At 42.1% G+C, this 27416-nt stretch overlaps 1 protein-coding gene across 1 annotated transcript; it reads left to right on the top strand.

The window, feature by feature from the left end:
• Positions 1–1621: 1621 nt before the first annotated feature.
• On the top strand, positions 1622–26184 carry POLI (DNA polymerase iota). Its single transcript, XM_060761272.2, has 10 exons — positions 1622–1846; positions 7154–7279; positions 8638–8802; positions 12290–12442; positions 14260–14496; positions 16223–16401; positions 17309–17400; positions 20113–20246; positions 22070–22272; positions 23557–26184. The coding sequence occupies exons 1-10, from the start codon at positions 1630–1632 to the stop codon at positions 24328–24330; spliced, it is 2280 nt and encodes a 759-aa protein (XP_060617255.2). The 5' UTR covers positions 1622–1629; the 3' UTR covers positions 24331–26184.
• The last annotated feature ends 1232 nt before the right edge of the window (positions 26185–27416 follow it).

The raw sequence follows: 27416 nt of genomic DNA, 5'->3' as shown, positions 1-27416 counted from the left end.
GGAAACATTCCATCCATTTCGCACTAAAAATTCTCTTCCGAAAAGATTTCCTGTCTCTCCAGATTATTTCTGTTTTTATACTAATGGGAGCATTTTTATTGTAGAATTAACACATTTCAACTGTTATGGCTCTCAATGCTATACGAGGGTTGAATGAAAAGTAATGCCTCCACCATGCTTTGGTTACATCCCGTTTAGATTACTGCAACGCTCTCTACGTGGGGTTGCCTTTGAAGACTGCCCGGAAGCTTCAACTAGTCCAACGCTGCTAACAAGAGCGGGGTACGGGGAGCATACTACTCCTCTGTTGCGCCAGCTCCACTGGCTGCCAGTTAGCTTCTGGGCACAATTCAAAGTGCTGGTGTTAACCTATAAAGCCCTAAACGACTCCGGCCCAGTTTACCTGTCCGAACGTATCCTCCCCTATGAACCATCAAGATTGCTAAGATCGTCTGGAGGGGCCCTGCTCTCGGTTCCACCGGCCTCACAAGCACGTCTGGTGGGGACGAGGGACAGGGCCTTCTCGGTGGTGGCCCCTCGACTCTGGAACCCCCTTTCACTGGAGATCAGAACGGCCCCCTCTATCTTGACGTTCAGAAAACAGGTGAAAACTTGGCTCTGGAAACTGGCATTCGAAGAATGAGTCAAGTTCTGTGATATGGGTGGATGATTTTATGATGACGACTGACCATTGTCATTATATGTTTGTATTTTGTTTTTAATGTCTTAGTGTAATCTAGAATACGATGTTTTTAATGATTGTTTGTAATATTGATGTTGGAAACCAGCCTGAGTCCCTCGATGGAGGTGAGAAGACTGGTATACAAAACTGCTAAATAAATAAATAAATAAATAATACATTTCTGAGTGATACGAGGATCGTCCTGAATCAATCTGTCAACCTTTTGCTTGTGAAACTTGGTGGTTTCTGTCACAGGACGTCTAACTCTTTGTTTGTCATGCAAGTCAGATGTTCCCACCTCAACATCTTTAAACTTACTCGCCCAACGATGCACAGTACTCACATCAACATAATCACCATACACAGCTTGCATTCTCCAATGAATTTCTTTTGGAGTGACACCTTCTGCTGTCAAGAATTCAATGACTGCACGTTGCTTAAGTCTGCGCAGGGTTCCATAGTTCACCTTTAACAACACAACTGTTCAATGCTAAGGCTTCCCACTAAAATGGAACTGTAGAGGAGAGTTTACTGAGCAAGCCAGTACCTGCCGCATACCAGTACTGCCATCTGTTGAGGAGCTATGAAGGTGGAGGCATTACTTTTCATTCAACCCTCGCAGATCAGGCATGGGGGCCAACTTGGGCCCTCCAGGTGTTTTGGACTTCAACTCCCACCATTCCTAACAGCCTACCGGCTGTTAGGAATGGTGGGAGTTGAAGTCCAAAACACCTGGAGGGACCAAGTTGGGTCATGCCTGGATATAAAGCCATGGGAGTTGTAGTTTTACAAGGTCTTTAGCCTCCTATGCCAAAGAGGGCTGGTGCCTCACCAAACTACAACTCCCAGGACTCCATCGCATGGATCCAGGGCGTTTTAAGTGATGTCAGAGTGCACCTAAAGAAAGGGCACATTCTCATTCACACGAGACGCCCGTGACACGCGTCATGGCCTGGGCGGAGAAGGGCCTGCCTGAACGGTCTTCACTTGGTCCGTCGCTCCTCCTTCCAGGGAAGCTGACCTCGCCATTGGCCAAGACCAGGGCAGGCGAAGAGAGGCGGTGTTTGGTGCCCGAAATGGAGGACGAGGAAGAGGAGGAGGAAGAAGCGGCATGGTTGCGCCCAGACTCTCCCTCCGGTGCTGCGAGGAATCCTCCCCCTGCCTGTAAAGACCCTCGACTCCTTTTAGCAGCCTGGGAGGAGGATTTGGGAGTGAAAGGCTCGTGGGAACCGAGGCAGGAAGGCACGGAAAGAGCGCACAGGAGGCGCCTGCGTTTGTTTGGCTGACTGGCAACAAGCTTCCCTTTGTGTTGCAACTAGCTTCCCTTTACACCTGGAACAGGCCTGCGCAAACTTTGGCCTTCCCTCCAGGTGCTTTGGACTTCAACACCCACAATTTAGGAATTGTGGGAGTTGAAGTCCAAAACATCTGGAGGGAAGACCAAAGTTTGCCCAGGCCTGGTGTAGAATCAAGCCAGTTTGATGCCACTTGAACTGCCAGGGCTTATGCCAGTGATTCTCAACCTTCCTAAAGCTGTCACCCCCTCAATACAGTTTCTCATGTTGTGTTGACCCCCAATCAAAAAATTATTTTCATTGCTACTTCATTGCTGTAATTTTGCTACTGTTATGAATTGTAATGTAAATATCAGATACTCAGGATGTATTTTCATTCACTAGACCAAATTTGGCACAAATTTCCAACATGCCCAAATTTGAATACTGGTGGGGTTGAGAGGGGATTGATTTTGTCATTTGGGAGTTGTAGTTGGCAGGATTTATAGTTCACCTACAATCAAAGAGCATTCTGAACTCCACCAACTATAGAATTGAACCTAACTTGGCACACAGAACTCCCATGACCAACAGAAAATACTGGAAGGGTTTGGGGGGGAGTGACCTTGAGTTTTGGAGTTGTAGTTTACTTACATCCAGAGAGCACCGTTGACTCAGTCATGGATCTGGACCAAACTTGGCATGGATACTTAATATACCCAAATGTGAACACTGGTGGAGTCTGAGGGGAAAATAGGCCTTGACATTTGGGAGTTGTGGTTGCTGCGATTTATAGTTCACCTACAATCAAAGAGCATTCTGAACCGCACAAATGATAGAATTGGGCCAAATTTCTCACACAGAAACCCCATGACCAACAGAAAATACTGTGTTTTTTGGTGGCCTTTGGTGACCCCTCTGACACCCCCTCACGACCCCCCCAGGGGTACCGACCCCCAGGTTGAGAAACACTGGCTTATGCTATGGGAGTCTGTGATGTGTACGGCCAGGGATCTACTTTTGCTGGGGTTTGGGGCAGTTTTTCACATTCACCTAGGTCTTATGCCCCACACCCTAGCAAATGTGAACCTGCAGAGCACAGTCCAGAGTGACTCCCAGGTGTTTGCATGTGCAGCAATGCTCCGAGCTCAAGATGCTTGCCTGTTCTTAAAATGAAAAGCACACATCTGGATTTTAGATGGATTAGGAATCGGCTGTTTTTCCTGTAATAGGCAGTAAGAGCACCTAAAGCTTTGGAGAACTTCTGTTCAACCATTTCAAAGCTCCCTGCTTGAGTGGTGATGGCATGATCGTCACATGTTGGCCCATGCCTGATGTAGAATCAATCCAGTTTGATGCCACTTCAACTACCATGGCTCATGCTTTGGAAGTCTGTGATGTGTACTGTCAGGGATCTACTTGTGCTGGGTTTGGGACACAGGTTTTCACATTCACCTGGGTCTTATGACTTGCACCTAGCAAATGTGAACCTGCATCTTCAAAAGGGACTGTATCCCCATCCAGTGCTGGCTTGAGATGCTTGTCTGTTCTTAAGATAAAAAGCACACATTTGCATTTTAGATGGATTAGGAATCAGTTGTTTTTCCTGTAATAGGCAGTAAGAGCACCTAAAGCTTCTGAGAGCTTCTGTTCAACCATTTCAAAGCTCCCTGCTTGAGTGGTGATGGCATGATCGTCACATGTTGGCCCATGCCTGGTGTAGAATCAATCCAGTTTGTTGCCACTTCAGCTACAATGGCATATGCTATGGAAATCTGTGATACGTATGGTCATATCTACTTTTGCTGGAGTTTGGGGCACACATTTTCACATTCACCTGGGTCTTATGCCCTGCACCCTAGCAAATGTGAACCTTCATGTTCAGAAGGGACTGTAACCACATCCAACATTGGCTGAATTCGTATTCTCATCAGTCTGCCTTTTGACTGACCACGACTGCCTTGATCTTACCTGGATTAAGTTTCAATTTCTTCATCCTCATCCAGTCTATTACTGATGACAGGTACTGGCTTGGATCCAAGTCAAAAGCAAGACAAATTGTGTTAGACTAAATCAGTCCTACCATATTATTTATTTATCATGTCAGAAGCAAGTTGAGGATACAATTAAAATGCATCTAAAAAGACAAACAAGGTTAAAAAAAACTTGGCATTACACTAAATGTCCTTTGACCAGAAGCCGGCCACTTGGAGTACCTCTGGTATTGCCATGAGAAGGTCGTCCATTGTAGGTAGTCTGTGGTTTGCTCTTTTCCAAACTTGTATGTTGTGGACTCCATTTTGTAGCCCCATTTCTTAAGGTTATCTCTGCATCTCGTGGTATTAGAGAGCTATCTGTTCAGCACCTTCCAGGTCATCTTCTCTTCTATGTGCCCAGGAGGGAGTCTCTCATTTGGTATCAGCCACTGATTGAGGTTCCGGGTTTTAGTCTGCCACTTTTGCACTCTCGCTTGCTGAGGTGTTCCTGTGAGTATCTTTCTCGATCTCAGGAGGCTGTTTTTTTATTTAAACCAATAGCATGCTGGGCCGGAAATGTCAATGCCTTGGTCCTTTCATTACTAGCTGATACTTTCCGACAGATGTCCAGTGGTGCAATACCGGCTAAACTAGTGGTTCCCAACCTTTGGTTGTGATTTGGATTTCAACTCCCAGAAATCCCAGCCAGCTTACCAGCTGTTAGGAACTGTGGGAGGTGAAGCCCAAAACACCTGGAGGCCCAAAGGTTGAGAACCACCTTTGAATTCCTGTTTTCAGTCTGCCTTTTGATTAACCATGGCTGCCTTGATCTAGATTAAGTTTTAGTTTCTTCATACACATCCAGTCTATTACTGATGACAGGTACTGGCTTGGAACCAAGTCAAAAGTAAGACAAAGTATGTTAGACTAAAACAACCCTACACTGACTTTATTTTATCCTACTGTTTTTTTTAAAAAAAACCTTTGATTTCTTGTAGCACGGCTGCTAACTCCAAAGAGTTTCTGAAACTCAATGGGCATTGCAGCTAGTGCCCATAAGGACTAATAGGGCAGGATGGCGGATACATGGGAAACCCAAGTTGATAATAGTGCCACCAGATCTTTCTGGTTTGGTACTCATCCTCTCTTGCAATGAGACCACAGTTGTTGTTTTACGTTTGCAAGCAGGCTTTGACATACAGCAGCCCTTTGAGTTTGGGAACTCCAGGAGCATCAGTTATCAATAAACGTACTCTGGTGTTGCAAATGATGGCTTCATTTATTGAAACCCATCCACCTCCACATTTGCAGATTTAAATCTTGTGTATTTGATTATTTACGCATTTGACAAATATCTTCTCTTTTGGTCCATCATAGTGTCTCTTTGGTCAGACTGATGGAAAATGACCATGGAGTTGCACTAGAAGACCAATAGATAATCTGGTTCGGGCCCAGGCTATTTGACTAATTGTATCTCCGCCTATAAACCAGCAGAGGCTGGATGGCCATCTGTCAGGGGTGATTTGAATGCAACATTCCTTCTTCTTGGCAGGGGGTTGGACTGGATGGTCTCTTCCAACTCTTTGATTCTATGATTCTATGGAGATGGTGGTCAGTGGAGGAGGCCCTGCTCTCGGTCCCACCCCCATCCTAAGCATGGCTGGTGGGAACGAGAGAGAGAAAGGGTCTTCTTTGTGATTGCCCTCCCCCCCCCCCCCCACACACACACACCTCTGGAACACCCTCTCTAAAGAAATAAAGATGCCCCCTTCCCTTCTCTCCTTCAAAAAACAACTGAAAACTTACTTTTGCTTATTAGCATACAGAGAGGAGGAGGATTAGATGAGGATATGCCTCTACTACACCTCTGATTGAGATCTGTTATTGTTCTCGGGCTTTGTAGACCCTGTCAGCCTCATTAACATCACTGGCCACATAACCTACTTACATATTTTAGTGAACGTTTATTGGTCTCTGTAAACTGATGTGGATGTTTGATGTTCTTGTTTTAGGTTAAATATAATTTAGCTGATAGGTTGCATTTTGTTTAATTTTTGTGTCATGTTATGTTTTTATACAGTATGTTGGGTTATTTTGCATTGTTATGTTTGTATTTGTTGTTGTATTGAGGCATTGAATGTTGGCCTTTTGATTGTTGGAATCTGCCCTGAGTCCCCTTGGGGAGATAGGGTGGAGTATAAATAAAGGCTTATTGTTGTTGTTGTTGTTATTATATGGCAGTGTAGAAGGGGCCTCAGATGAAGGTTTTTTATTTGTAGTTTTTCCACTTTCAGAGGGGTCCTGTTGACCAAAATCCCAATTAAAGTGGAGGTCTGCTATATATCCATGTGCAATAACCTGAGATTAGTTATTTGGCTTCTAGTGCAAGATCTGACTTGATTTCCTCACAGACTCATTCTTTGCCTTTCTGGTAGTATTATATCTGTTGAGGTTTCCTCTAGTATTACATTTTAGATGAACACAACTACTGTAGTTCAACTCCTTTACTCTAAATGTCTGAAGGGCAGTTTCTCATGTTGGTCCCAAAAGCTTCCACAATATTGTACTTGTTGTTCATTCATTCAGTCGTCTCCGACTCTTCGTGACCTCATGGACCAGTCCACGCCAGAGCTCCCTGTCGGCCGTCACCACCCCCAGCTCCTTCAAGATCAGTCCAGTCACTTCAAGGATGCCATCCATCCATCTTGCCCTTGGTTGCCCCCTCTTCCTTTTGCCTTCCACTTTCCCCAGCATCATTATCTTCTCTAGGCTTTGCTGTCTCCTCATGATGTGGCCAAAGTACTTCAACTTTGTCTCTAGTATCCTTCCCTCCAGTGAGCAGTCGGGCTTTATTTCCTGGAGGATGGACTGGTTGGATCTTCTCGCAGTCCAAGGCACTCTCAGAACTTTCCTCCAACACCACAGCTCAAAAGCATCGATCTTTTGATATTGTACTTACTTTTCTGTATTATTGAGGGAGGGTAGGTAACCTGTGTGTATTCTAGTCTTGGCATTTCAGTGCACAGTCTGCAATATACTGGTATACCTAGTGAGATATGAAGATTTGTGGGATTGGGTCATGGGTGGGAAAAGCATAGCCCATGGGTCACATACAGTCTTTGGGGCCCCAAATTGTGCCCCCTAAAGCATATAAAAGCCCGCCCACCCCCAAATTTAATTTGTAATTGGGGTGATTTCTGAACTATTACCTTTCATTGTAGCTTGTCATGGCAAATGGGTGTCAACAGAAGGCTCCCAGAACCGAATCATTGTGCATCTGGATTTGGACTGCTTTTATGCGCAGGTGGAAATGATCTGCAACCCTGAATTAAAAGGCAAACCTTTAGGTAAGCTTACATTTTGTTGAATATTCTTCCAAAGGGCACCTCTGTCTTTCCAGGAGAATAATTATAGAATCATAGAGCCAGAGTTGGAAGGTACTCCCAAAGACCATTTAATACAGTGTTCCTCAACCTTCCTAATGCCGCGGCCCCTTAATACAGTTCCTTATGCTGTGGTGACACCCCCCCCCCCAAACCATAACATTATTTTGTTGCTGCTTCATAACTGTAATTTTGCTACTGTTATGAATCATAATGTAAATATCTGATATGCCGGATGTATTTTCATTCACTGGACCAAATTTGGCAATATTATTATTATTATTAATAATAATAATAATAATAATAATAACACACTTTATTTATAACCTGTCACCATCTCCCCAAAGGGGATTTGGGGCGGCTAACATGAGGCCAAACCCAAAATACGCCCAAATTTGAATACTGGGGCAACTACAACTCATTTGGGAGTTGTAGTTGCTAGGATTTATAGTTCACTCACAATCAAAGAGTATTCTGAATTCCACCAATGATGGAATTGAACCAAACTTGGCACATAGAACTCCCATGACCAACAGAAAATACTGGAAGGGTTTGATGGGCATTGACCTTGACTTTTGGAGATGTAGTTCACCTATATCCAGAGAGCACTGTGGTCTCAAACAATGATGGATCTTGACCAAGCTTTGCACAAATACTCAATATCCCCAAATGTGAACACTGATGGAGTTTGTGGAAAATAGACCTTGGCATTTGGGAGTTGTAGTTGCTGGAATTTATAGTTCACCTACAATGAAAGAGAATTTTGAACCCCAGCAACGATTGAATTGGGCCAAACCTCCCACACAAAACAGAAAATACTGTGTTTTCTGATGATCTTTGGCAACCCCTCTGACATCCCAACCCCCAGATTGAGAAACGCTGATATAATACAATTCTCTGCTAATTTAAGAATCCACAGCCAAAGCATCCCTGAAAGATGACCATCCAACCTTTGCTTTAAAACCTCCAATGGAGGAGTGTTCACCACCCTCAAAGTTGAACTATGCCATGTTCAGACAGCTCTTAACATCTTTAAATTATTCCCAAGGTTTTAATAATTTCTAAGCTATTTTTATCTCCTTTCCAGTGGAACCCATACATTTGGATAGAACCATCTGCTGCTTTGGTGGATTATTCACTCTCATTTGTTAGTATTAATTACACTTTTTCCTATACACAAGAACTTGGTTATCTTTCCTATCCTCCTGACATTCCCCTTGTAGCCTACATTTGTTGTCGTATGCCTTCAAGTTGAAAGATATGTCAGGATGTGCGAAATTATAGATTTCCCCCCTACTTAATTGCATATTTGTCTCTTTCAGGTGTACAGCAGAAATACATTGTTGTCACCTGTAATTATGAAGCCAGAAGCTTTGGGGTCAATAAACTCATGTCTGTGAAAGAAGCAAAAGAAAAGTGCCCTGACTTGTTGCTGGTTAATGGAGAAGATTTGACAAAGTATCGGGAAATGTCTTATAAGGTTACAGGTATTGCCTCAGTCGTCGTTATTAGTGCATAATGGTAGAGTTCCTTGCTTCTTCTTTTTTCCTGGATGTATAGGGCCATTCCACATAGCCATATAACCCAGAATATCAAGGTAGATAATCCACAGTATATGATTTGAACTGGGTTATCTGAGTCCACACTGCCATATAATCCAGTTCAGTGCAGATTGTATACAGCTGTGTGGAAGATGCCATTGTTATATCTGTCCCAGAGGCTTAAGCCATAGGTACATTTCTTAGGCCCCTTCCACACTGCCCTATATCCCAAGATCTGATTCCAGATTATCTATTTTAAACTGGATTATATGAGTCTCTACTACCATATAATCTGGGATGTACAGATAATCTGGGATCAGATGCTGGGATATAGGGCAGTGTGGAAGGGCCCTCTGTCTCTTTATTTGGAGCTTGACCATAACGCAGTGGTGGAGCATGTGCTTGTATTCATAAGGTCCCAAGTACATTGCTCACAATCCCTTGAACTTCAGGCGTCTAGGTTCTAGTCCCAGAGTCTTTTCCTGGTTTTGAAAATGAATGTCACAAGAGACAGAGCTTAACAGTTAGTGTTATTGGCTGTGAGGATGTTGAGCCTGAAATGTGCATTTTTTCAGGTCTGAGTTTACATCTGGATATCTGGGGCCAAGGCCAGATACCTGGTAACTTGATCAATGAGCACATCTGCTCATTGGTGAGCATAATGAGGAGCACTAGGAAAGCTGCCATGAAATTTTTCATGCTAGGTTGTGGACAGCAGTGATCCTATCTAGTGAGCCAGGAGCCAAGGGATGGAGCTAGTAATTAGCACCAGAGGACAAACCAGGAGACAGAATTGAGAAAGAAGGCAGAAGTGAAAAGGCTACATCAAGACAGGAGATTCATGGTATAAAATCCCACGAGTTGTAGTTTTACAACATCTTTAGCCACCTCTGCCAAAGAGTGCTGGTGCCCCACCAGTCTACGAATCCCAGGATTTCATAACATTGAGCCATGGCAGTTAAAGTGGTGTCAAACTTTAATTCTACAGTGTGGATGTACCCTTCCCCTGTCTTCAGAAAAGGATTCCATAACAGATGTCTAGAGATCCTCAGTAGACTTGAGAACAGAAAAAAATCTTTCTTTCTGTCTCCTGATAGGAAATATGAATTTTGGCTCTGTAGTGAGAAAAACTGAAAATCCTCATATCTTTTAACTGCAGTTTAAGCTACCCTGTTTACTCAGAAGTTGTGTTCAGCAGGGTGTATTTCCAGGAAAGTGGGCATAGAGTTATAGCCGTATAATATGAGGGTTGGAACTTTAATAGTGGCAACACTTCTGTAAAGACGTCACACAACGAAACCAAAGGATGTAACATATACCACACATTAGTTACATACCTACCTTACCTCTGAGCAAAAAGACTTGCCCTTTTTACGTCACGCGCATGTGGAGTGATGCAAAGAACTGAGTTTCATATTAGCTTGTGGTCTAAAGTAAGTGTTGAGTGTTGTCACGATGTTTTCGAAACAAGAACAATGGAGTTGGATAAAGATTGAATGTGTCTGAGGTCGTACACATGACAGTGTCATCAAGGCCTTCAAGAGGCTTGCAGGGAATCTGCATTGCCTTACAGAACATTGGCAAGGTGGGTAAAAGTCTTCAACGCAGGATGCCAAAAATGTGGCAGACATGCATCGGCCAGGTTGTCCTAGTGTCAACGAAGCGGAAGTGAATGCTGTTGCCGCACTCGTAGACAGTGATCAACACCATATGATTCGTGAGCTGGCCCAAAACACAGGATTTATGCATACAACTCTGCTCCACATTCTGAAGGAATGCCTAGGCATGAGAAAAATTGCTTCACGATTGGTTCCACATCATTTTTCGGAAATGTAGTAATGATGCTACTCGTACCCACTTGAAAATCTATGAGCGCGAAGGAGAGGCTTTCTTATGCCGTATCATTATACTGGATGAGACTTAGGCCAGATCATACCAGCCAGAACTGAAACGCCAATAGAATGAATGGCGTCATTACGGGTCACCACGAAGTTTGAAATTTTGTCAGAACCCCAGCAATGTAAAAGTATACCGTTCCCCCACATCAGACCGTCAATGCACAGTATTACTGCTCATTTTTGGAACACCATCTCAGACCAGCTTTGAGAAAAAACCCACGACACTTTCTGCAGAACGCTCCTATTATTTTGCATGACAATGCTCGGCAACATGCAGCGCAAGCTGTGGCTGATTTGCTCGATTGATGGGGCTGGGAAGTGCTGTACCATCCACCATACTCTCCAGACTTAAGCCCTTGTGACTTTGACTTAATTTGTAAGATGAAGGAACCACTTTGTGGCATTTGCTTCAGAACTGTTCCAGAGATTCTTGTGGCATTAGACCACTCCATTCAAACTATCAACAGAACAGGCGCTGCAACAGGTGTCCTACGACTTCCACATCATTGGAAATGGGTTGTACACAATGCTGGCGACAATATTGAAGGACTGGAAAACTTGGTGGCATGTATCACTTTTGTATTAAATGTAAATAAATAGTTGCCACTATTAAAATTCCAACCCTCGTATATCTTAATTGGTGTTCCAGTGGCTGGAGGAAGCTTTTCCCATTAACCTTTTTTGGGCAATTAATATATTGCATAATATTGGCTCAATCAGATTTCAGTGCACCTAACTCAGGCATGGGAAAACATTGGCCCTCTAGGTGTTTTGGACTTTAACTCCCACAATTCCTAACAGCCTATTGGCTGTTAGGAATTGTGAGAGCTAAAATCGACAACTCCTGGAGGGCCAATGTTTGCCCATGCCTGTCCTAGCCCATCAGTATTATTTATTGTCAGGTGCAATGCATGGGCATTGTGTTGTAACAGAAGTTAAATGAGAAAGGTACATGAGGGTGTAACATACAAATTGTTCTCAAATCTAAAACATTCACCTTGTTGTGCTAAGGCTATAACTTAGGTTAATATCCTGGGTTGTGGTGCAGCTGGTTGGGGGTCATGAGTTCGAAGCCAGCCCAGGTTGGAGTAAGCTCTCGACCATTTGTCTAGCTTGCTGTCGACCTTTGCAGCCCAAAAGACAGTTGCTTCTGTCAAGTAGGAAATTTAGGAAGCACTTATGCGGGGAGGCTAATTTAACTAATTTACAATGCCATGAAACTCTCCAGCAGTGTGCAAAAGAATGAGGAAGTACGCCATCAGTGTCACAAGTGGATGGCGAAGCGACAGCTCCCCCGGTGGCCAGAATTTGAAGCATACCCTTATGAAGCTGGAAAGTTAAATACCCTCTGTGTGTCTGTCCATCTATTTTGTGTGTGTGTGGCATTGAATGTTTGCCATGTATATGTGCATTGTGATCTGCCCTGAGTCCCCTGCGGGGTGAGATGGGCGGAATATAAATACTGTAAATAAATAAATAAATCCCACCACAGTTGCTACGTTAACTCAACCACATGCCTTTGTGTTGATTTACAGCATTACTGGAAGAGTTTACTCCATTGGTAGAAAGACTTGGATTTGATGAAAATTTTGTGGACATCACAGAGCTGGTAGACTTGAAACTAGAACAGTGGAAGAAAGATGCCTTTTCTAAAATCAGTTTCTCTGGTCACATATATAATAAACAGAGTAAGTATCCTTTTGGTCAAAATATCAGATTGGCAACCAAAATTACACAAATATTGTTTCCTATATGAGTTTTGTTTAATTTATGTCAGGCACAATATTTTATTTGTGTGAGAATCAAAGTTGTCTCTGTCCCAAAATTAAACCTGAAAAGAGGCTGAAATGAATCTGGATAAACATCTGGAGCTAAAATGCCACCACTCACTTCAGTCCTTTATTCAAGAATGGAATATGGGAGAGCGACCTTTAATAAACCAGGATGCAGGGATAAGAATAATGGTGTTTTTAAACGGAGATCTCAACATCACCCTATTTAGGAATGTAAATATTCACAATTCACTCACAAAACCGTGTCCACTATTGTTGGTGAGTTGAGTGTGCATTTGATATATCTTAATATCTCCTGTCTATTGATAAACAACAAATAGAAATTTTTTTTATAATGGTTCGTTGATTTCCTTTATTAGAGGTTTGGGTTTTCAAAGTAAGATTTGAATATTGGTCCAAATCAAGTTAAGTAGTTTCTGATGACTTGGGTAATTTTCCACATTACTGAATTGAATTCCAAGTCAAACTTTGGGGTCGTATCTACTACTATTACCGTATAAACCAGAGCCCCCAGTGGCACAGTGGGTTAAACCCCTGTGCCGGCAGGACAGAACCGACAGGTCACAGGTTCTAATCCGGGGAGAGGCGGATGAGCTCCCTCTATCAGCTCCAGCTCCTCATGCGGGGACATGAGAGAAGCCTCCCACAAGGATGATAAAAACATCAAATCATCCAGGCGTCCCCTGGGCAACGTCCTTGCAGACGGCTAATTCTCTTATACCAGAAGCAACTTGCAGTTTCTCAAGTCGCTCCTGACACGACCAAAAAAAAAAAACCCCATATAAACATTTATTATTTTACTCTATTACTGTTATTTTTACATTTCCATTATTTTACTCTATTATTTTTATTTTTATTATTTTACTCCTTATTATAATTTGAATGATATGTAAGTACATTTACATTGAAGAAGATTAGAATAATGGTTTAAATCAGAGTTGGACAGTGTTAAATTACAGTTTTATGTAAATATTCAAAAACATTTAACCAACTGATGCCTCAATTAATATAATGTTATTCGTATCTATTTTTATTTTTGAAATTTATCAATAGCTGCTGTATTTACCTTTGGCTTATACTCGAGTTAATATGTTTTCTTAGTTTTTTTGTGGTAAAATTAGGTGCCTTGGCTTATATTCAGGTCGGCTTACACTCAAGTAGTAAAAGGTAATTTTTTCCTCTGACATTAGATCTAGTCCTGTCTGACTCTGGGGTGGTGCTCATATCTATTTCTAATCTGAAGAGCTGGCATTGTCCCTAGACACCTCCAATGTCATGTGGCCAGCATGACTGCATGGAGCAGCAGTACCTTCCTGGAGAAGCAGTATCTATTGATCTACTCACACTTGCATGTTTTCAAACTTCTAGGTCTAACAGCGGGAGCTCACCCCATTCCCCGGATTCAAACTGCCAACTTTTCAGTTAGCAAGTTCAGCAGCTCAGTGGTTTAACTCGCTGTGCCCAATACTCGAGTAAATATGGTATAATTTTTTGTACTACTACTCAAGTACAATTGGTTTTCCATATCCATAGATCCCAAGTCCACGAATCCCTGATATCTAAATTGTGATGAAGATGGATAATGTAGAAACGAGTCTTTGGGAGGGAATGAAATAAAAATTGTCTATATTGCCTCCAACGTGTCTTATTATGTGTTAAAAGAAGATAATTAATACTAAATCATTTCAAGATGCTTTTTGTTTGCTTCACAGCTGTCAATTTGCATGATCCAGTGCACATACGATTAGCTGTGGGATCTCAGATTGCAGCAACCTTGAGAGAAGCCATGTATCACAGGCTGGGCCTTACAGGTTGTGCAGGAGTGGCAATCAATAAATTGCTCTCCAAATTGGTGTCTGGGACCTTTAAACCAAACCAGCAAACGGTTCTCTTGCCTGAAAGCCACCAAGACCTGATGCTCAGCCTTGACCACATTGGAAAAGTGCCTGGTAAGATGGGAGGAAGTACTTCTGCCTCAGTTTGGGATCACTGTAAGAAGAAAGGCACTCAGAACAGCCGTATTACAAATTCCTAAATTTTGTTTTCTTAATAAAATATGGAATATTGTGATGTTTGTGACAGAATAAAGGGAAACTAGAAGTGATAAGGAAAATTAGGGAATTAAACCGATCAAAAATCTAATACTTTAAATAAGAGTCTTGAGATTACAGGTTGGGTTTCCCTTTTCTGAAAATCTGAAAGACTCCCAAAACCAACCTTTTTGCTGGTGCAGCTGCTTTTGCCTTTGGGGAAATGGGTTTGGTTTCATATCAGCACCTGTTGAGTTCATTCACTGTGTTTTTGCAAATATAGGTATTCCAAAAACTGAAAATCCAAAAAAAACCCCTGGTCCCAAACATTTTAGATAAGGGAAACCCAATGTGTAGTTGGACTTGGGGTTGAAGATGTGAAATCCTGCTTCTTCTCGGCTAGATACAGATGAAACAAGAGTCAGACTGAGCAATTGACTCTCTCCTGGGTTCCACAAGCAAAGAAAGGGAAAAGAATACTTCTCCATTTAAAGCTCTTTAGGAAATGATTCTCAACACTTCTGTAGGATGGCATCCTATACTTTGTACCAACTTAAAACAGATATTGTCAAAGGCTTTCATATCTGGAATCACTAGTTGTTGTAGGGTTTTTTGGGCTATATAGCCATGTTCTAGAAGCATTCTCTCCTGACGTTTCACCTGCATCTATGGCAAGCATCTTCAGAGGTTGTGAGGTGAGATGGTGAGGTGAGGTCACCGCACAAACCTCTGAGGATGCTTGCCATGGATGCAGGCGAAATGTCAGGAGAGAATGCTTCTAAAACATGGCCATATAGCCCAAAAACCCTACAACAACCCAGTAAAAGCAGATACATTCTGTCAGTTGTTGAGTTGTGGTTCAATGCAGTAATAGATTAGATGAATGTAAGGGATCTAGTTTCTGTTATTGTTGTATGCTGTCAAGCTGTTTCTGTCCTATGACGGGTTTCACCTAAGTTTAACCTGTCATATGGTTTTCTTGGCAAGATTTATTCAGAAGAGGTTTGTCATTGCCTTCTCCAAGGTTCTGTGTGTGACGTGCCCATGGCCATCCAGTGTTGGAGGACATAGAGATTCCTGAGGAGGTAACCTCTAGGAATTGTTTAGGTCCTCCAATGTAATTCTATGGTAACTTCTTGGGAAAACATACCACGGATTCACCTGGGGAACATAGCACTTTCTTAGATTGATCATTTTCCCAAGGTGTGGATAAGTGAAAGTGGATATGGATTCTGTGTCTTATTATATAAGCTTTCGGACGCCATGTTTCCTCAACCTCACTCTGGAGAAATATGCTCCAGCCCATCTCCTGCATAAATTGCCCCCAATAAAGTTTATCTTATAGGTGTAGAGCGTAGCAGTGGTTAGCACTAAACAAAGTTGTGGGAGACCTGGAGCTACACTCAGTTCCTGAACAAAACAATAGTGTTTGAGGGTTGGTGGTGGATACGCTTTAGCCTCTACCTGTGTCATGCAAATCCTAAGCCAACTGGCATGTGTCCACATCACATAGCAGAGCATGACATGGAGTATAGGCTCCCCTAAGTCTACCCAGTGCAGCCTCACGCTGAGGCATGTTCTTGTTTTTGCTTCAGTTATGTTGGGAAATGCTCATATTGTCAGGACGTTTCCTCCCTTTGTGCAGGTATTGGTTATAAAACTACAAAGCGCCTCATGACGCTGGGAATCAGCACTGTGAGTGATCTCCAGTTGTGTTCTGCTGCGATACTAGAAAGAGAGCTAGGAGGTTTGGCTGCACAACATATCCAGAAACTTAGTCGGGGAGAAGATGACTCCTTGGTCACACCATCAGGGCCCCCTCAGGTATATCTGAAAACACAGCTTATCAAATCAATGCATTCCTTTGAAAGCTTGGAATGGTTACTTTCCTTGGACTGCAGCTTCCATCATACCCAGATACTGGCTGTGCTGGTTCTGGAAGTTGTAGTCCAAAATGCAAGCTCTGTGTGCACATTCTCTCCTGGACATAATTCCCCACAACCCTTCATTGGCTTAGTATTGGGATGGGAACTGTTCCAGATCCAGGGGTCAATATTGTGCCTTTATGAGACCCACATGGACTGTTACCCACTCTTCCCGAGCATCTAAACGTTCACTTCTTGTTTTGAAAAAAATACTATTTTAAAGTTATTTGAACAGATGAATTGCCATGCTTGGAAAACTCCAGTATAGGCAATTCAGATTTTTTTTTTTGCTAGTGGAATGACAGTCTGAAATGTGGAAGGATGAAGGGCCACAAAACAACCTTCAGGGCCTCATGAAACACAAGCTCTCACACTTTCCCATCCTGTGGTTTAGCTTGACAGGCAAACTACCCTTAGGTAGCTGGTCATCTTTATTTTATGCTGTAATTGAATCATGCCATTTTCTATTGGCTCTGGTTTCCCAGACAGGGATTCTAGGAGACGGCACTCTGTGCGAACGTGCCTTGTCCTTGCATGAACCTCATCCATCACATCATCAGACTTTTTCATGATGTTTGAGTAACGACAGGTGGTTCATCTGAATATGATCTTTGGCCAACTCAGTGCAGTATTTCAAAGGTGACTGAACAGGGTAACTCTTAGGGATGCATTGTGGTGGAGAGGAAAACCCAACCGTAGAAGAATGTTTAGATCAAAAATGTCCTTCTTTTCTGAGTTCTGGATTTAATTGTTCCCTTTGTAGTAACCCTACTTTGTTCTGGTCTCTTCACATCTTGATTTTGCAGTCCCTGAGTGATGAAGACTCCTTTAAAAAGTGCTCTTCTGAAGCAGAAGTGAAAAAGAAAGTTGAAGAACTGCTCACTAACCTTTTGCACAGGTGAATAGTAACTGATTTTTTTTTTAAAAAAAACTAGTAAAGTACAGACAGTCCCCAAGTTATGAAGAAGATAGGTTCTGTAGGTTTGTTCTTAAGTTAAATTTGGTTGAAAGTCAGAACAGGTACATTTTTAAAGTGTAACTCCGGCCAGATATCTCTCTTAAAGCTTTGTATACCATAGGAAAAGGTTAACAACCCTGTGGTGTTTATTTTGCTGTCTGTGCCCTTATTTGTTTATTTATTTATTTATATTATTCAAACTTATATGCCGCCACTCCCCTGGGGCTCGGAGCAGCTTACAAGAACAGGCTAAAATCTAACACAATTTAAAAACAATTTAAAACAATTTAAAAACAGCAATATCAAAGCTCAAAGGTCTGTTGAAACAGATATGTCTTACATGCCCTGCGGAAAGCTGATAAGTCCCGCAAGGCACGGACTTCAGGTGGCAGAGTATTCCAGAGTGATGGTGCCACTGCTGTAAAGGCTCTGCGTCTGGTTGCTGTTAGACGCAAGGTCTTAACATTGGGAATTTCCAACAAATCTTGGTCCTCAGAACGGAGGGATCTCTGGGGTTGGTAGGGGGTGAGGCGGTCCTTGTTGAGAAGATTTCACCTCATAATTGGATTTTGAAAAAATTGACTTGTTGTGGAAACAAGGATTGGTGATAAAGCTTCAGTGGAGACACCTTTTTCCTTTGATAACTCTTTCAGGAGTGAACTTCCCTTCTGAAGGATAGATTTCTCTCACTTCCTGTCGTCTCATACCTGTTCTTAACTATATTAATATATAAGTCAGATCTTTGTAACTCTGGAATTGCCTGTATGTGCCTTCAAGTCACTTGGCAACTTACAGAAACCTTGTGAATACCATAAGTGTTTCTTAGGCAAAGAACAATCACAAGTAGTTTGTCATTGCCTTCCTCTGAAACACAGCTTACATGGTATTGTCCGGCAGTGCCTCTTCCATATAGTAATCAGACCTGACCCTACTTAAGTTCTGAGATCAGATAAGATCTGATGTACTGAGGATATTTAGACTAATTTAACACAATGTATAACCAGAACAGATTTTTGGGCGTAATGTAATCTTATTTTTGTATTTTTGAAACCCTTAGTGCCATTTGTTGGCTATAATTTATTGTACGCTGCCCAGATTGATTCTTTTCTTCACTTGCAGTAACCTGAAATCTCATTATACATAATAGCATAATTACATGGTGAATTTGTAATCCCATTAAATCACTGCCCCAGTCTGGTAAGAAGTATTCCTGCCCTGCTGTGGCTTTTTCTCATGTTTAGGTCAGTTCTGAAACACTTTCAATATAATGAGCCATTGGGCCCCTGTCATCAATGTTATCCCCACGTCTCTGCAGTATACTGGTTGCTTTTATAATCCTGCATTGTTGTATATCCATGTTGACATCGCAAATAGTCAACATGGATTTATCAAAAACAAGTGATGGCAGACTAATCTGATCTCTTTTTTCAATAGAGTTACAAGCTGGGTAGATGCGGGGAATGCCGTGGATGTAGCGTACCTGGATTTCAGGAAAGATCCCCCATGATCTTCTGGCAAACTAACTAGTCAAATGTGGGCTAGGCAAAACTATGGTTAGGTGGATCTGTTATTGGTTAAGTGAATGAACCCAGAGGGTGATTCTCCCCAATGCTTCCTCTTGATCCTAGAAAGAAGTGACGAGTGGAGTGCCGCAGGGTTCCATCCTGGTGGGCCCGCTCCTGTTCAACATCTTTATTGATGACTTAGATGATGGCTTAGAAGGCATGATCATCAAGTTTGCAGATGACATCAAATTTGAAGGGATAGCCAATACTCCAGAAGTCAGGAGCAGAATTCAAAATTATCTTAACAGATTAGAGAGGTGGGCCAAAATTAACAAATGCAAGATACTCCACTAAGGCAGAAAATAATGAAATGCAAAGATACAGAATGGGGTATGTCTGGCTCGACAGCAGTATGTGTGAAAAAAATCTTGGAGTCCTCATGGACAACAAGTTAAACATGAGTCAACAATGTGATGTGGTAGCTAACAAAGCCAATGGGATTTTGGCCTGCATAAATAGGAGTATAGTTTCTAGGTCTAGGGAAGACATGCTACCCCTCTATTCTTCCTTGTCAGACCATATCTGGAATACTGTGTCCAATTCTGGGCACCACAGTTTAAGGAAGATGTTGTCAAGCTGGAATGTGTTCAGAGAAGGGCGACTAAAATGATCAAGGGTCTGGAGAACGAGCCCTATGAGGAGTGGCTTAAAGAGCTGGGCATGTTTAGCCTACAGAAGAGAAGACTGAGAGGCGACATGATGAGGGCAATGTATCAAGATGTGAGGGAGAAGGGAGCAAACTTGTTTTCTGCTGCCCTGGAGAATAGGATATGAAACAATGGCTTCAAACTGCAGGAAAAGAGATTCCACCTGAACATGAGGAAGAACTTCCTAACTGTAAAAGCTGTTCAGCAGTGGAACTCTCTGCCCTGGAGTGTGGTGGAGACTCCTTCTTTGGAGACTTTTAAGCAGAGGCTGGATGGCCTACGAGGTCTCTTCCAACTCTATGATTCTATGATATAGTTTCGAGGTCTGTTTTCCTAAGTATGGTAGAATATACACTTCCCTTTCTTCAGACCGGTTAGACTGTAATATTTGCAAAGTATTCGCATATGAATGCCTGTTTACTTCTCCATATTTTTGTCAGATTATGCAAGGATGGGAGGAAGCCCCATACAATACGATTGACTCTACGGCAGTTTTCACCTACTAATAAATGGTTTAACCGAGAGAGCCGTCAGTGCCCTATTCCATCTCATCTGATTCAGAGGATTGGAACAGGTAATTTCTGTTTGTGGTGTTGTTCTTGTAATTTTTTTCATGCATTTAATTTGCACAGTGTTGCGCAAAAATAAAATATACACCCCTGTGTGCCTTTAAGGCATTTCTGACTTAAGGCGACCCCAAGGCGAACCGGTCACAGAATTTTCTTGGCAAGAATTGTTCAGAGGGGGTTTTCTTTTGCCTTCCTTCATGGATGAGAGAATGTGACTTACCCATGGTCATCTAGAGAATTTCCATGGTAAAACAAGGATTCAAACCCTTGATAAAGAAAAATTTGTAACCGAGATTTAAAAACAGTGACTGGCACAATAGAAAAATACCTGTTGGAAATGGAAACAAGCAATGGGATCCTTTTTTCACATGTGGTGGTCCTGCAAGAAGGCAAAAAATTGGATTGAAATTCATCAAATTATAGAAAAAGGATGAAAATTAAAAATACCCATGCATTCAGAGGCATTCTTACTAGGCATAACAGATAGATTGCTTTTGAAGACATATGACAGACTTTTCATCCTGATGACAACTGCAGCATGAATTGTGTATGCGCAGATATGGAAACTAGAAGAAACACCAAAAATTGAAGAATGGATAGTAAAAGGACAGCTGAAATAGCAGAAATTGACATTTTGACAAGACCCTTCAGTATTCAGGAAAGACTGGGAATCCTTCAAAAAGTTCTTGGAAGAAAAGACAATTCCAACATGTGAATTTCATGTTAATCTATTAGATAATATAGAAACAACAAAAATCTTAAGGATATGGAAAAAGGAATATGCAAAAATTTGACTATACGTATATTTCAATTAAAAATGCTTTATTTATTTATTTATTTATTTGGAAGTTTTCTATACCGGCCTTCTCACCTCAACCGAGGGACTCAGGTTGGGTTACAGCATATATGCAATTACAAAATATACAAATACAACCGAGTGCAACATCATTAAAGATTAAAACAAAACAATAAAATACAATAAAACATCATCATTACAATTACCCAGGCCAGAACGTCAATACAGTCGCAGTCGTAGTCGTAGTCACAGTTCATCAAAGATTCAGTCCTCAAAAGCCACATTCCAGGGCCAGGTCTTTAGTAATTTCCTGAAAGTCAGGAGGGAGGGGGCAGATTGAATCTCTAGTGGAAGGGAGTTCCAGAGCCGGGGAGCCACCACCAAGAAGGACCTGTCTCTCATCCCCACCAAGTACGACTGCGAGGGTGGTGGGACCGAGAGCAGGGCCCCTCCGGAAGATCTTAATAACCTTGATGGTTCATAGGGGAGAATCCGTTCGGACAGGTAGACAGGGCCGGAATCGTTTAGGGCTTTATAGGTCAAAACCAGCACTTTGAATTGTACTCGGAAGCTAATCGGCAGCCAGTGGAGCTGGCGTAACAGAGGGGTTGTATGGTCTCTGTACCCTGCTCCTGTTAGCAATCTGGCTGCCGCTCGTTGGACTAATTGAAGCTTCCGGGCAGTCTTCAGAGGCAACCCCACGTAGAGAGCGTTGCAGTAGTCTAAACGGGATGTAACCATAGCGTGGACTACTGTGGCCAAGTCAGACTTTAACAGTGGTTGGTATTCAGTATCACAGTTACAGACTGATAATCTAGAGTTTCTAATCTGTAACTGGTTTGTATCCTGTAAGGCTAGATAGAAAGCTCTGTACAATTCTCTTCTCTCTTTCTGACCTCTTTCCTCAATCCTTGCTTTATGTCCCATGTTCGTAGCTTACTCTGTACTGTTCATTTAACTTCCTAGTGTTGTGGAACTGATATACCTACTTCCCCACCTCTCCCTCTTTTTATTTTAAATATTTGTATCCAGACGATGCCAGCATCAAGACCCAACTGGTTGTCATCCTTATGAAGCTGTTCCATAAGATGATCAATGTGAAGGTTCCGTTTCACCTCACCCTTCTGAATGTCTGCTTCTCCAACCTCAAGGCTCCTCCTGCTTCCAACAAAAAGTCTATTGGGTTTTATTTAACTCATCCATCATCTTCTTCAAGCTGTGAAAAGCTTACTTGTGTAGGTTCAGGTTTTTGTTTTTTGTTGTTGGTGGTGGGTTTTTTTTGGGGGGGGGGGGCTTGCAGATCAATGGGTTTGGACAAAAGCTTCCTGTTAGTTGTTCCAAGTCAAATAGTTAAAAGGCTATACGTTTGAATACACTGTAGTCTCAGTTCCACTCATCCTATGAAAAATATAGTGGACACAGTTTCCATTGTAAGTTCAGAAATGTACATCTGCTGAGGGGGCCCTGCTCTCGGCCCCACCTTTATCACAAGCGAGACTGGTGGGGACGAGGGACAGGGCCTTCTCGGTGGTGGCCCCTCGCCTGTGGAATGCACTCCCCGGGGAAATTAGGACATCAACATCCCTCCTCTCCTTCAGGAAGAAGCTAAAACCTGGATGTGGGATCAGGCTTTCGGGTAAGCTGGCAGATTGCACCCGTAACTTGAGATGTCTGACTTGTCCATGGCAGTCTACACTCTTGTTACATCCTGTTTAGACTACTGCAGTGCATTCTATGTGAGGTTGCCTTTGAATACTGTTTGAAAGCTGCAAATAGTCCAACACGTTGCAGCCATGTTGTTAACTGGGGTGTTGTACAGGGAGCATGCAACCCCCTATTGTGGCAACTCCACTTGCTGCCTATTAGCTACCAAGCACAATTCAAAGTTCTGGCTTTAGCTTATAAAGCCTTAAATGGCTCCGGCCCAACTTAACTGTCCAAACGTATCTCTCTCTATGAACCAGTTCATAGATTAAGATCTTCCAGGGAGGTCCTGCTCTTAGCTCCACCAGCCTCAAAGGTGTGGCTGGTGGGAACGAGGGACAGGGCCATCTCGATGGTGGCCCCATGGCTGTGGAGCCCCCTCCCTCCTTACCTTTAGGAGACAGCTAAAGACCTGGCTGTGGAACCAAGCATTCGGCCCGTCATAGGTGTATTTAAAGTGAAAGTTGAAAGTGTAGAGATCCAGGATTGTTTACAGACAACGGCTGGGTCTTTGTGTGATAGGTGATGTTATTTTATGTGATGTGTTTAATAATGTTTAATGTTTTATCGGGGGTGGGGGTGGAGGTGATCAATGGCATTGAATTGTTGCCAACTCTGTGGACCGCCCTGAGTCCCCTTTGGGTTTGAGAAGAGCGGTATACAAATACCGCAAATAAATAAATAATAAATAAATACTATAGTTTTGCTTTATGGAGAAGCAATACATTCAGTGCAGTCCCAACAATTTGCCATGATTATAAAACCCAGTTGACCAATCTTTTCACTGTGACCATTATATTGTATTTGTGTTGCAGAAATTGGAAAACGTGAATGTTGCAGAACATGTAATTCCAGAATATCAGGTGGAACCTGACAATGTTTTGTCAGGTGCAAGAAACACAGGAAATATACCAGCTCATCGAGAGACATGGGAGCTCCCAAAACAACCTGGCATTCCTGAATTGCCTCTTCACTTGCTTCCTCCTGGTATTGACTATGATGTCTTTAATCAGCTTCCAGAAGAAATCAAGGAGGAAATTATAAATGGTCAGAAGGGTAAAGTGGATCTTGCTGCAACTCCTTTGTACCAGACATTGCCTTCCACAGAGGAAAAACCAGTGAACAAAACACAAAACAGAATATGTCTTGAATCTTTGCATTCTCTTAACACCCATCAAAATATGATCACTTGTGACATGGCTCCTGCCAATGAGGAATCTGCTGAAAATACATCAGTCACTAATCATATGGGAACTATGGATGCTGAAAACCCATCCCTAGCTCCATCTCAGGCTTCTCATTCCTGTCAACTTATTCCAGAAGGGCAGAAAGACCCAAATGGCAAAGATTTTCTTGATGGAGATTGGAAGGAAGGTTCAGAAATGGTCCTTCCTCCAACAATTGATCCCAGAACATTTTCTGAATTACCCGAAGAGGTGCAAAAAGAACTGTTGGAGGAATGGAAGGGTCAGGCTCATGTTTCCAAAATGCAATCCAGCAAAATCCACGACAAGCTCAAAACGAAAAAGAAAAGCCTGCCTTCACCACCACAGCAGAACAGTTTATTAAGATACTTTAAACCAAAATGATAACCATGTGCTCTTGGTTCAGAGATTGAGGGCACAGAGGCAGCACCTCTGAGGCTATATACTTTGGAACAAAGAAGAGGGCTATATGTTCAACAGAATCTCATGGCTGAATTCTAGGAAGGCACCATTTCAGATGACAAAATGGAGAGAAGTGTTAGTTTTTTGTGCATCCCAATTTTTAAAAATTACCAAAACACATGTTTTTAGAGGTTCTATATCTACTTGTATGTACTCTTCTGCATGGCAGGGCTTTACTTGTTTAGTGTAAGGATGGAAATTGTGTAGCCTTCCAGATGTTGCTGAATTGCATTTCCCAGCATTCTTCACCATCAGCTGTGTTGACTAAAACTACTAAAAATGCAGTCTAGTAGCATTTGGAGGGCCACACAAACCAACAATGCACCTGTCAAGTCCTGGAACTGACAAAGAATGTGAATTCCTGAAAGCAGAAGATGATTCTTTTACTGTTTAGTGGTGCAAGAAAGGGAAAGGAATTGTGAGATTTCAGAGGAAAGAAAACCTCAGCAAGCATTTCTCCCTCCATTTCCTCAGCCATGGATACTGTGCCACCTAGTTTTCTGACCCATGGAAAATGAAGTAAGAATGTGAGAAGGATGCATGGAAACTGTGTAGACCAGAGTTGGACAGTCTGCTGTGTACTCTAGTTCAGTGTTTTTCCAAATTGTGCTCCTCCAGGTGTTTCGGACTTCAGCTCCCAGAAATCCCAACCAGTTTACCAGCTGTTAGGAATTGTGGGAGCTGAATTCCAAAACATCTGAAGCACAGTTCGAGAGACCCTGCTCTAGTTATGCTTTGGCTGTTTTCCAGATCACAAATGCACCAAACTGGCTCCGGATGCACCTCCGGTCGTTCTTTTTGTGACAGTAGTAGTTGGAAAGATTGAAAGGAAATTGCTTTAACCACACTTACCTTTGGACGTTCCTGCTTCTGGTGTGAGAATGCAAACCCAACTACCCAAAAGCTTGTCTGTCCTGGCAGGAAATTGATATATAGGCTGTTAACCTCTTGATCACACTCTTATAAGATAGAAAGCTTGAGCAAACTGCACTTCAGCTTCAGTCCTTTAAACTAGAATTATATTTGTACTACAAAGAAGGCTGTGTTAAAATACAGTGAAATATCTTCTTAGCCATGTTACAAGGTTGTCCATTCTTAATTATAAATATAATTCTTCTTCGCAGTAGAGTGCGAAATATACCTTATAATATCTTATCTTGTTCCTGGAGGTGTGCTGTTGCTACTTGGGACATTTTTAATCATGGAAAAGGCTGCGGTTACCAGATACGTGTCCGCTGTGTTGCCCGAGATGGTCCATGATAACATCTAAGTAACCTCTTAGTTCTTTCCTCACATTATAAGCAGAGCTTGGCTCTCCAAGAGCAACAGGGGAGTTGTATATCGAAATGGTCCTGAATGCAGAATGCAGGGCTTTGCATCTGATAAACCACTACACATGGTTACTACGTATAATTATTACCACCATTATTCATTGTGGCAGAAAATGAATGTAAGAGGCAGTAAGGCATTGGAAGGTTTTGTGGATATTTTGCTAAAACAAATGGGGATATGTTGTTTTCTCTTCAAAAGCAGAGGTGGATGAGAACTTAATTCCGTTCTGAACATTCTGAATTTACATTTCTTAAATAATTATGAAAACTGGAATGCAGTTATCCTTTGGTATTCATGCTTCGCAGAACTTTGTTTTGACAAAGTAAGCATTTAACGATGTGTATATTGGGGAAATGCGCATGCAGCACTTGATGAGTATTGCAAGGAGGAATGTACAAAGAAATATTATAATGAGAAATATGCAAAAATGTATATTTGAAGCAATTTGCAACCAAAGATATGTTTATTCTAAGTTGTGAGCGTGATATGAATTTTCATGTGATTGTATTATTAAGGCTAGAAACTGACATAAATACGACACAAAGGGTTGTGGGAGTGAGGAATTTGGATTAACTGAAAATTTATTTGTCTGCCCTTAAACATAATGGCACCTGATCACTTCCATATCAATGACATGACAAACTGGTTCCTGGTTTTCATCCCAACACAAAAAGAACATTTCAAGTTGCTGAATGTTATTTTCAAAACTGATTTAGCAACATGGATAGTTCTTTTAAAATTTGGTAGATTCACTGTCCCCCTGACCTGCCTGCTTCATTGAAACCGATGCAGTGAAAGTGAAAATACAATTTTTATTCCTGCCAGATTATGTACTCACAAGAGAATGCAAAATATTGAAGCATTCTCATCTTAGGGTTGTTATGGGTTTCACAGGCTGTATGGCCATATACCAGAAGCATTCTCTCCTGACGTTTCGCCTGCATCTATGCAGACCTCACAACCTCTGAGGATGCCTGGTATAGATGCAGGTGGAACGTCAGAAGAGAATGCTTCTGGAATGTGATCATACAGCCCGGAAAACTTACAACAACCCAGTGATTTTGACCATGAAAGCCTTCAACAATACATTCTCATCTTAATTACCGCATGAAAAAATAGGAAATATTACTGTTTAGTTTTGGCTATTGTTATTTGCATTCCCATTGGCTCTGACCCTATTACTGCAATTTCTCAGCAATATTTATTCAAAGGTTCGCTATTGCCTTCTAAGGCTGAGAGTAAGACTTCTGCAAGGACACCCAGTAGGTTTCCATAGATTTAAACCTTTTGGTCTCCCAGAATCCTTATCCAAAACTCAAATAACTACACCATATTTGGCTGTCTAGCACAACATAGAGTCTCCTTCCATTCTTCCTATGGATTAGCCCATTGTTAACAGGAGAGGCCGAGAGGGTTACAATTCAGTGGCTCACAGATTGGACACATGTATCTGAGCCTCTTATCAGCTTCCGTATTACATCAGATGTGTTTACTTTAAAGGGAGGAAACCTTGAGTCATAGAGATGGAGGGAAAAAAGAGTCAACAAATGGTTTTCGTCCCAAAGACATTCTCTTCCTTCAGTGACCCTTTCCTTATGTCCTCCAAGGAGATTTCACAGAGGTTTCTGGCATTATGCTGAATTCAGGGTGCAGTACAGCTAGCTCTCTGTCCACTA

This window comes from Anolis sagrei, chromosome 2, assembly GCF_037176765.1.
Source record: "Anolis sagrei isolate rAnoSag1 chromosome 2, rAnoSag1.mat, whole genome shotgun sequence".
In the NCBI taxonomy this organism is placed as follows: domain Eukaryota; kingdom Metazoa; phylum Chordata; class Lepidosauria; order Squamata; family Dactyloidae; genus Anolis; species Anolis sagrei.
The sequence above is the reverse complement of the archived record's forward strand: the minus strand, read 5'-3'. Positions and strand labels throughout refer to the sequence as shown.

Bases quoted from the DNA above. Each gene is read 5' to 3' on its own strand.
- POLI (XM_060761272.2), top strand. From the start codon at position 1,630: ATGGCCTGGGCGGAGAAGGGCCTGCCTGAACGGTCTTCACTTGGTCCG. The intron at 20,247-22,069 runs GTAATTTCTGTT...ATTTGTATCCAG, and splicing joins GATTCAGAGGATTGGAACAG to ACGATGCCAGCATCAAGACC. The intron at 22,273-23,556 runs GTAGGTTCAGGT...TTTGTGTTGCAG, and splicing joins GCTGTGAAAAGCTTACTTGT to AAATTGGAAAACGTGAATGT.